At 39.0% G+C, this 11,282-nt stretch overlaps 1 protein-coding gene and 1 pseudogene across 1 annotated transcript; one reads left to right on the top strand and one right to left on the bottom strand.

Moving 5' to 3' along the window:
* Positions 1-430: 430 nt before the first annotated feature.
* On the bottom strand, positions 431-7,562 carry GIMAP7 (GTPase, IMAP family member 7). Its single transcript, XM_003270907.1, has 2 exons — positions 7,447-7,562; positions 431-1,574 (listed from the first exon to the last, which is right to left on the bottom strand). The coding sequence occupies exon 2, from the start codon at positions 1,531-1,533 to the stop codon at positions 631-633; it is 903 nt and encodes a 300-aa protein (XP_003270955.1). The 5' UTR covers positions 1,534-1,574; positions 7,447-7,562; the 3' UTR covers positions 431-630.
* Positions 7,563-8,463: 901 nt separating this feature from the next.
* LOC100597226 lies at positions 8,464-9,908 on the top strand (annotated as a pseudogene).
* The last annotated feature ends 1,374 nt before the right edge of the window (positions 9,909-11,282 follow it).

Below are 11,282 nucleotides of genomic sequence, written 5' to 3'. Positions count from 1 at the left end.
TAAAGAAAATGCGGTGCATTATTAACATTCCATTAATAACGGAACACTATCCAACCTTGAAAAAGAAGTAAATCTTGTCGTTTGCAACAATATTGATGAACCCAGAGGACAGTATGCTGAGTAAGGTAAGCTAGGCACAGAAAGACAGGCACTGCTTGATCTCACTTACATGTGGAATTTGATAAAGTAGAATGCACAGAAGTAAAGAATAGAATGTTTATTGCCAGGGGCTGGGTGTTGGGGGAAATGGGGAAATGTTGGTCAAAGGGTAGAAGACTTTAGTTATGCAGGATGAATAACCTCCTCTGGAGATCTAACATACAGCATGATGACTATACTTAATAATACTGTATTGCATTTTTGCAGTTTGCTAAGAGAGTAGACCTTAAATGTTCTCACCACGCCGAAGAAAATAGCAACCGAGAGGTGCTAGATGTGTTAATTACCTTTATTTAATTATTTCACAATGTATATGTATATATATACATATATATTTAAAAATCACATTATACATATTAAACATATTTTACTTTTATTTATCAATGATACCTCAATAAAGCTAAGGGGAGGGAGGTATTTCTGTAATTATCTTTGCAAAATACAATTCATCCATTAACAAATCACAGTAAATTAAGAAGAATAAAACTTACATTTCGACCAAAAGCTATGCCATATTTCTGAAAGCATCTTCCAAATCCTATTAAAAACATCTTCAAATATATTTCTCTCAGCTTCTTCTCTTATATTTTTTATTTTTTCATCATATTTTAATTTTAGCAATTTAATTTTTTTCTCCTTTTCTTCCTCTGATTTATGCTCATCCTCTTCTACTAGTTTAATTTCTTCATTTAATTGGTCAGTGTAGATTTTCCTCAAAACCTCTTCCCGTTGTTTCAGCCTTTCCTCTGTGTCCTTGTATATGTCGTCAGAAAAGTAAGCCCCTTTGTTGCACTGCACCATTTTCTCTACCAGCTCCACCAGCTCCTGCACTTGACATTCCTTCTCTGCCTTACTGGTTTTCTTGCTATTGCTAAAGGCACAGCAGCGGTTCCCGCACTCCTTGACGATGCTTTTTAGGCCCACATCCGCATCTGCTATGAAGTCATCCAAGCTCTGGCCCTCCAACTCTTCTTTGCGAGTGAACAAGATGACCATGTGCTTCATGGCTGGCTTCCCAAAGACAGCCTTGATCAATGCAACGGTTTTCTGCTCCTCCTCTGTGTAGCGGCCCAGCTGCAGAACTAGGACAATAGCATGGGGCCCTGGGCAGGAGGAGATGACGCAGCGGCTGATTTCCTTGCAGGTGGTGTCCAGGCTCTCCTTGGTGTCAAAGAGCCCTGGAGTGTCAACAACAAGAAGGTCTCTCCCCTGCCATTCCCGGGATGCTTTTTGACAGGTCTTGGTAACAGCTTGGGCAGAAATTCTAGAATCAAAGATTTCCTCTCCAAGGATGGTGTTCACTGTTGCACTTTTCCCACTTCCAGTTTTCCCTACCAGAACGATCCTCAGGGAGTAGTCCTCACTCTCAGCCATGCTCACGTCAGGAGGCTCTGGAACTTAGGCACGTACAAGACCTTAAGGAGGGGAAGATAGGGAAAAAAAGCCAGTTTTGGTAAGTGGGATCCATTCCCAACCTTCTTTTCTGCTTTCTCTTTCTTCCTGAAAATTTGTAATATCCTATTATCCATATTAATCCCAGTGAAGACAGAAAGATGAAATAGTCCGATTAATATGGAAGAAATAATAGAGAAAGCAGTTAAAGAGTTTCCCCACAAAGTAGTACCAGGTATAGATGGTTTCACAGGTGAATTCTATTAAACCTTTTAAGCTCTGATGATCTCAAAGCTACCTAAAACTGCTCCTGGCCATATACAAAGAAGGAAAAAGTTACATTTTTTTTCTATGAAGCAAGTATATTGATTCCAAAGGCTGACACATATTTTATCAATAAAGAAAACTACAGATGTGTCTCATTTGTGAATACTAATATACAAATTCTAAATAAATTATTAGACACTAATAGACTGTGATTAAGTGTGTTTTATTTCAGAAATACTCTGGTGGGTCAATATGAGAATGTTGATTGTTACAACACATTCCATTAATAGGTTAAGAAGAAAATTAGCTAGATGCAGGAAAGATATTTGGCCAAATTTAACACTGATTCATGTTTACAGTAGTTCGTAGAACAGAAAAAATATCTATTTCTTTAACATGATTTTATATAAATATAATTTTTTCAATTTTGTCATCTTTTTTTTCTGGAACTAAAATAGTTGATTATGAAGTTCATTCGGATGAAGGAAAATGCGAGTTAGCCTAGACAATCAAGGAAAAGAACAGGGGAAGACTAGCTCTACCAGACAATTAAATATTATAATCTCTATAATTAAAGCAGTGTGATATTGGTGAGTGAATAGAGACAGGCCATGAAACAGAAACAGAGAATTCACAAATAGGCCGTTGCTCATTTTATATTCATTTATATTCCATTCAATTACATTAACTTACATTCTGTGAAGCAACACCTCATACCAATGGGAAAGATGATGGACACTTTTATTAGCAACACTGAAATAACTATACCTCCATATAATTGGATGCAATTTTAAAGATAAAATTGCATCCAATTCCTCATGTCATACGAATTCCAAATAGATTAGAAATTTGAATGTAAAAACTATCCCATATAAATAATAAGGGAAACATGGGTAAATTCTTTGTAACCTGGGAGTGGGGAGGATGTTAATAACTAAGATTTAAAATAGTATAAGGAAAAGACTGATAAGTTTGATTACACAAAAATCTAAAAAATTATGTAAGGCATACAATACCATAGACAAATTAAAACACAAATATCAAACTAGGAAAACATTTTTCCAATTTATCTCAAAGAGGGCTACTTTTCCTATTGTATGAAGAATATCTAAAAGTAAAGAAACAAAAGACCAATGACTTTATAGAAAATTGGAAGAGATATGAACACACGGCCAAGGAAAAAAAATGCAAGTTATTCTTGAATACATAAAAAGATATCCAAGTTCATTCACACTAGAGAATAATAAATTAAAAACATAGAAAAAATAAAAAAATTCTCAGAGATAACTATTTCTCAACTATAAGTATGGCAAAAATCCACACATTTCTCAGCATAATCTGGTGGTAAAGGTATGGGGAAAACAGGTAATTTCTTGCATGACTAGCTTGAAGGGGAAAACAACCTAACACCTATAGAGGAGAAGGTAGCAATACCTTGAAAAATTACACATGCATTTACTGTTTGATTATCAATCCCAATTTTAGGATTTATCCCAGAGCTGCACTGACAAAGATACAGAAAGGAATGATGCCCATCAGTGGGGACCAGTTGAATAAACTAAGGAATATTCATACAGAAAAGTACTATACAACTGCAAAAAGGAATGAGATATATATCTACATACCAGTATGAAGAGATCTCTGGGATATACTGTTAAGTGAAAAAAGCCAAGTGAAGAAAATAATGTATAGTTTACTACCATTTATATAATAACAAGGAATATTAGTTATATATATATAAATAATTTTTATGTGCATGTGAAAAAACAATGGCAGAACCATTTGAAAACTAAACAAACAAAAGAATTATTTATATGAAGATGGGAGAAACAAGGTACAAGGGACAGGAACAGAAAATGGTCATTAGACTTCTTTGAATATCCTTTGTTTTTGCAAATTTGATCTTGAGAACATTTAAATAGTTTACATAATTATACAATAAAAATTATATTTTGAAACACCAGTAAAAGTTAAAAGAAATGGAACAAATAAACCTAATTGTATCTTGTGTCAAGGATGAACCACACAAAGATTTGTCCCAAGAGGCTTGAAAATGTAGTATTAATAATTTCACTGTGTGTGTGTGTGTGTGTGTGTGTACTGTTTTGAAGTCCATCTAAAAGGCATAAACCATGGTCAGCCAAGTAGCAATGAGTGCACTTAATACCCAGATTGTGATCTTCAAATGGCATTTCCCACGAAAGAAATTAGGACTACTAGGAAAAAGTACTGATTCCAGGTCTGGGCCAGTAAACATACAAGTTTAGCCTACATCTTTCATACTAGAAAGTAGAGATGCTATCAAAAATTACTTAGTTTTATCAGAAGGACTTGGAAGCTACCTTAAAGAGGTTCCAACTGGACAAAGATGGAATAATTTGAGCATCATTAATAAAGATTATTCCAATGGATTAAAATATACCAAATATCTTGAAATCCAGTAGTTGGTAACAACACCATCTTCCTGAAAGAAGTTAATTGCTCCCTTTGGAGTACGCTATTGTGCACATGTACCCTTAAACTTAAAGTATAATAATAATAAAATAAAAAAAAGAAAGTGACTCATCATTCTGAACATTGACAACTAAAGAGAAAGAAGCATTTATTTTGTCTTTCATACATCTCATCTTTTAACTATATCTCACAAAAATGAAAGAATCACTGAATGAAAGTTCCTTTGTATATGACTATTCCATCAAATAAATAAATAAAGAATGATAGAATATCATCTTTTGGTAACTTTTAATGAAACAAATTCATTCTAGACAATCATTAACATCTGCTAACATCACAAAAAGAGAGGCACTCAAGCATTATGTGCCTTCTAATAGAAGTTTCGTTTAATTAGATCCCATTTGTCAATTTTGGCTTTTGTTGCCATTGCTTTTGGTGTTTTAGACATGAAGTCCTTGCCCATGCCTATGTCCTGAATGGTATTGCCTAGGTTTTCTTCTAGGGTTTTTATGGTTTTAGGTGTAACATGTAAGTCTTTAATCCATCTTGAATTAATTTTTGTATAAGGTGTAAGGAAGGGATCCAGTTTCAGCTTTCTACACATGGCTAGCCAGTTTTCCCAGCACCATTTATTAAATAGAGAATCCAATGATAGACTGGATTAAGAAAATGTGGCACATATATACCATGGAATACTATGCAGCCATAAAAAATGATGAGTTCATGTCCTTTGTAGGGACATGGATGAAACTGGAAACCATCATTCTCAGTAAACTATCGCAAGGACAAAAAACCAAACACCTCATGTTCTCACTCATAGGTGGGAATTGAACAATGAGATCTCATGGACACAGGAAGGGGAACATCACACTCCAGGGACTGTTGTGGGGTGGGGGGAGGGGGGAGGGACAGCATTAGGAGATACACCTAATGCTAAATGACGAGTTAATGGGTGCAGCAAACCAACATGGCACATGGATACATATGTAACAAACCTGTGCATTGTGCACATGTACCCTAAAACCTAAAGTATAATAAAAAAAAAAAGAAGTTTCGGATGGCATCTATGAAGTATTCCCACTAAAAAAACAAAGTCAAACTTTAATCTGATCCAACCTCCCCATTAATATAAATTCACACAAAACACTGGAGCTAGAAGGGAATGTTAAATGACATTGTTAAAATGCAATCAGCAGTATGAATACTGTCCAGTTCTGTTGGACAAAAGACCTTCCCTTCCTTAAACAAAGAAATTTAACACAAAGAAACAAGGAAGGTGAAAACCTAACATTAAGTGAAACTTAAGAGATGTCAAACAATTGTAATGTATGAATTTTACTTAGATCCTACCTCAAACAATTTTAAAAATTATGAGATCTTCAGGGAAATCTGAATACAATTGGTAGTATTAAAATTTATAGTTGCCTTTTGAAGCCTATTTATGAAATTGTGGAAATGTTTTTAATGGTCTTTATCTTTCAGAGACACATACTCAAATATTTACTGATAAAATGATGTAATATCTGACATTTGCTTCAAAATAATCAGTGATAGAGTTGAGAATAGGAGCAGATAGTTGAACAAGACTGGCATAAATTGCTAACTGTGAGATTTTAGTATAGGTACATGGAAGTTCCTTATATTATTTTTACCTTCGAATAAGTATAAATTTTTCACAAATAAAAAAATTAACCCATGTATAGTGTAACCACTATCAAATATAGACTGCATATCAGAACACCCTGATAAAACATGTTTTGTATATCTCGTTTACTCTTCAAAAATACTCTACAGTGAAACTAATTTTTTAAATGAGGAAGCTGGTGTGGCTCAAAAATTCTGGGAAACATGCCCCTGGTCCCTATGCTAGTAGGTACTGGGCAGAGAAGAGATTCGATTCAAAGTCTGTCTGAATCTTCCATGCTCACTCTTAACCATGCACTCTACTGCCTGTTCTTGGTTACTCTCAGGCCATGATTCTAAATTTTCATTGACATGGCACAGAGATAGACCAGTGGAAGGCAAAGGAGATGATCCACGCTTTCTGCAAAAGGGTGAGCTGGGAGCCAGCCTGTTACAAGGGAACCGTGAGGAGGGCTCCGCATTTCTCATGGACTTTTCCATCTCTCCCATATTGAGAAGCCAAACGTGAGAGAGATGGTGAGAAATATCACTTTAAAACTTTCTCGAGTGGTTCTTGGAAGATCCAGAGGACCTCTAGCTAAGAGAAAGGCTGAGAAGTGACAAAAGCATTTACAACAGAGGTGGACAGTTCTAAACTGTGGCCAGACCCACCGGTTCTAGAAAATTTCATAGCTCCTCGAGATTTAGTTCCTTCTGCTATAAAAAGGGAAAATCAAACCAATCTTGCAGGGTTGTCCTTAGGCTTTCATCGAGTGATTTCTATAAAGGTCTTTTATAGCAATTCTTTTTGTATTGAGTGGCGCAGCAGCCCCACATGTTACACTGTTAGGGACACAGCTTGTCTCCACTTAATGCTGGAAAAAGTCAGCAGACTGACTTCTAGTGCTCCTCTGTCATGAGTGATCTGGGTACCCCTTGGAGAATCATCAAAATCTCTGGGATTGGGATTCTGATTCTTTTTCTGTAAGAAGAGGGACTTGGACCGGTGGACTCTAAATTGTCTGTCACCTTTACAAATCTGCCTTAGGAGCCCTTAATTTCTTATGAAGGTTATCAGGCAACACTCTGTGTCTATCACAACAGCCAGTGAGTGGAGGGTGCACGATGCAGCCATGCGTGTCCTGTTACATATGAGATGCATGGGCTCCGTGCAAACAAATCTCCTCACTCCCCTTCCTACTTACCCCTCCCACAGCACTTTCTATGCAGTGCTGCTGGCACAGTGCCCTGTCCCTCCTCAGGGCAGAGTCCACTCCACCCACACATCCTGTCCTCACTGCCCTTCGCAGCCCAATAGCACCAGGCCCTCTTCTCAGCGAGGCTCACCTTCTCTTGAACAAGTTGAGTTCTCAAGTGCAAATAAATCTCCTCACTCCCTTCCTACTCACCCCTCCCACAGCACCTTCTATGCATTGCTGCTAGCACAGTGCCTTGTCCCTCCTAAGGGCAGAGTCCACTCCACCCACACGCCCTGTCCTCACTGCCCTTCGCAGCCCGATGGCACCAGGCCCTCTTCTTAGCCAGGCTCACCTTCTCTTGAACAAGTTGAATTTTCAGGTTTTCTCCAAGGAGGCTGCTTGAGCTGTTGCTTTTGCTTTTATTGTGAGGCAAAAGTGTCTGCACCCCCAGCAAAACCTCTCAGTCAGGAAGCTCAGACTGGGTGGAGCCACACACACACAAAAAAGTTCGTCTTTAAAGAAACAGAAATACTGCTCCATAATCTGGTGAGTGCTTCAGTTTTGCCAGGTTGAAATCTTTTGCCCATGGGCCTGCTATAAACACCATTTCCAAAGCTACATTTTTTGCTTCAGGTTACAGTGATGGGTGCAAAAGAGCCTTATTAAATGACCCAAATATTGCCTAGAAAACAAGGCACAGGACCTGATTGTCTTCCCTGGGTGGAGTGGGAGGCTGAGGGGTGATTTGGGGAAGAAAGGAGACAGGCATATACCTTGCCATTTCCAAGCACAGAGCTGGGGGTTCTTAGTGATTGTACAATATGGGTTTTTTATTATAGTCTTTCAGGAAGGCCTCAAGTTACTCATTCAAAAGTTAACAGCACTGAGGCTCAAAGGCAGAGTCTAAATCATCAGGAACCAAGGGAGAAAAAGGAAGGTGAGGCCTGGAAAAATAATCTGCCCATGACCACATCGTTTCTTTAGTTGCTTTTCATATAATTCTTCCAAGTTTGAAAATATGCAATGACCTAACAAGTAAAGATGCACCCATGGAATAGATCCTACATCCCTTCCCCACCTTCCTCTCTACCCCACATCCTCCTACCACAGTCTCAGGCAGAGACAGATTTTCCAGAATTTACCCGATGGATGGTTCCAATCTGCTCTGGAGTTTTCTCGAGGTGAGAGGCAGGTTCCCAAAGCTCTCACGGTTGACCAGATATTCCAGTTGGCTACATAAGAATACTATGTTTAGAGTTCCAAGCCCACAGCCCCTGTCACGGCCTTGCCACCCCCCAGCGCCCTGCGCCAGGAATGGGCCTAGAGCGCTCGCCTTGCCCCTCTGTGATCCGGGCTCCGGCACCCGCCCATGTCCGCACCACTGGCAGCCTGTAGGGAGTCGCTGGCCGTCGTCACCGCTAAGTAGGATATATCTGCATCTTCAGAGGAAGATAAAACAAAAAGCTTCTTTGGAATATTTGGATTTTTGTCACTTTCTGTGAACTTTAGTTCAAGAACACAAGTTGAATCACTCAAACATGAAAAACAAGTCTGAAACCAGTATCCATCAATACTTGGTCGATGAGGCAATCCTTTCCTGGTCGCCTCCATCCACTAGAGCCAGCGAAGTAGTATGTTCCACCAACGTTTCTCACTATGAGCTCCAAGGAGAAATAGGAAGAGGATTTGACAACTTGACTTCTGTCCATCTCGCACGGCATACTCCTACGGGAACACTGGTAACTATAAAAACTACAAATCTGGAAAACTGCAATGAAGGACGCCTGAAAGTTTTACGGAAAGCCATGATTCTATCCCACTTTTTCCGGCATCCCAATATTACAACTTCTTGGACAGTTTTCACTGTTGGCAGCTGGCTTTGGGTTATTTCTCCATTTATGGCCTATGGTTCAGCAAGTCAACTCTTGAGGACCTATTTTCCTGAAGGAATGAGTAAAACTTTAATAAGAAACATTCTCTTTGGAGCAGTGAGAGGATTGAACTATCTCTACCAATATGGCTGTATTCACAGGAGTATTAAAGCCAGCCGTATCCTCATTTCTGGTGATGGCCTAGTGACCCTCTCTGGCCTGTCCCATCTGCATAGTTTGGTTAAGCATGGACAGAAGCATAGGGCTGTGTACGATTTCCCACAGTCCAGCACATCAGTGCATCCATGGCTGAGTCCAGAACTACTGAGATAGGATTTACATGGGTATAATGTGAAGTCAGATATTTACAGTGTTGGGATTGCAACATGTGAATTAGCCAGTGGGCAGGTGCCTTTCCAGGACATGCATAGAACTCAGATGCTGTTAACGGAAACTGAAAGGTCCCCCTTATAGCCCATTGGATATCAGTATTTTCCCTCAATCAGAATCCAAAATGAAAAATTCCCGGTCAGGTGTAGACTCTGGGATTGGAGCAAGTGTGCTTGTCTCCAGTGGAACTCACACAGTAAATAGTGACCGATTACACACACCATCCTCAAAAACCTTCTCTCCTGCCTTCTTTAGCTTGGTACAGCTCTGTTTGCAATAAGATCCGGAGAAAAGGCCATCAGCAAGCAGTTTATTGTCCCATGTTTTCTTCAAACAGATGAAAGAAGAAAGCCAGGATTCAATACTTTCACTGTTGCCTCCTGCTTATAACAAGCCATCAATATCACTGCCTCCGGTGTTACCTTGGACTGAGCCAGAATGTGATTTTCCTGATGAAAAAAGACTCATATGGGGAATTCTAGGGCTGGCAAATCATTTTATGTCCTATATACTTGACACTTTCTCCTTGCTGCTTTTTCTTCTGTATTGCTAGGTACAAACACCAGAATTATACTTGAAAATACAGTTGGTGCACTGGAGAATCTGTTCAAATCACTCTGTTCAAAGGGGCATCAGTTTGTAGTCCCTTTGGTTCACACAGAGTGCTGTGACAACTCCAAGGAAACATCAGAACTACTAATCTAGCTAGTTAGTGTTATTTATTTGGGAAATTTTTCTAAGCTGTGGCTGTCTTGATCTCTCAATATAATTTTCAAGCCAGTTAATTTTTTCAGTATTTTGCTGTCCTCTTGGGAATGGTCCCTCAAAGGATAGTGCTTCCAAGTACATCTTCTTCTCCCAGATTCTCTGGCCTTTTTAATGAGCTATCGTTAAGCCAACAGGCTAGTTTATCTTGCATCAGACCCTTTTATGGTAGAGGGAAGATGTCTTTACTTTCCCTTTTTCTTCTGTTAATACTTATGGGTAACATCTAACTCAGCCTCACTCACATCAAATGATTCACTTGAAATGTATAAAAAAAGAATACTGTGTTTAAAAATAAAAATAAAAAAGGAACATTATGTTTTTCATTTTGTGTGTATGTGTATGTGTGTGTGTGCACAAAACTCGGGGCTTTTCTTCTGCCGCCATGATGCCAGATAAATGCAAAGCTTAACTTATTAAGATAGTGCACAAATAATAACAGGAGATGAAAGGTATAGTACTGTCCTAGCTCTTACACAGATTAGCTATGTAACCTTGGAGTATAGGCTTCCTATTGCTATCATGACAAATTACCAAAAATGTAGTGGCCTAAAACAACATAAAATTTTCCTCTTACAGTTCTGGAAATCAGAAGTCCAAAATGAGTGTTATGGGGATAAAATCAGGCTAATTAGCAGGGTACCTTCTAGAGGCTCCACAGGAGAATCTGTTCCTGGCCTCTTCCAGCATCTCTATGCTACTAGTGTTCTTTGGCTTGTGGCCGCATCGCACCAATCTCTGCTGCCATCTTCACATCGCCTTCCTTCTTTGACTTTCTTGTTTCCCCCTTAGAAAGATCTTTGTGTTTACATTCAAACCCACCTAGATAATCCAGGATAATCTCCTCACTGTGAAAGCCTTAATTTAATCACATCTGCAAAGACTCTTTTGCTATATAAAGCAACAGCCACTTGTTCCTCCCAATATCAAGTCTGTATTAGTGTCCGGGGCTGCTGTAACAAATTACCACAAACTGGGTAGCTTAAAACAAGAAAAAATTATCATCTCACAGTTCTTGAGGCCACAAGGTGTCAACAAGGCCACACTCTCTCTGAAGACTCTAGGGGAGGATACTTCCTTGCCTCTTTCTGGCTTCTAGTGGTTTCTGGCAATCCTTGCTACTCTTTGACTTGTAGATGCATCCCTCCAATCTCTGCCTCCA

Source organism: Nomascus leucogenys, chromosome 13, assembly GCF_006542625.1.
Source record: "Nomascus leucogenys isolate Asia chromosome 13, Asia_NLE_v1, whole genome shotgun sequence".
NCBI classification, from domain to species: domain Eukaryota; kingdom Metazoa; phylum Chordata; class Mammalia; order Primates; family Hylobatidae; genus Nomascus; species Nomascus leucogenys.
The sequence above is the reverse complement of the archived record's forward strand: the minus strand, read 5'-3'. Positions and strand labels throughout refer to the sequence as shown.

Excerpts from the sequence above, each read along its gene's own strand:
- GIMAP7 (XM_003270907.1), bottom strand. The coding sequence starts at position 1,533 with ATGGCTGAGAGTGAGGACTACTCCCTGAGGATCGTTCTGGTAGGGAAA.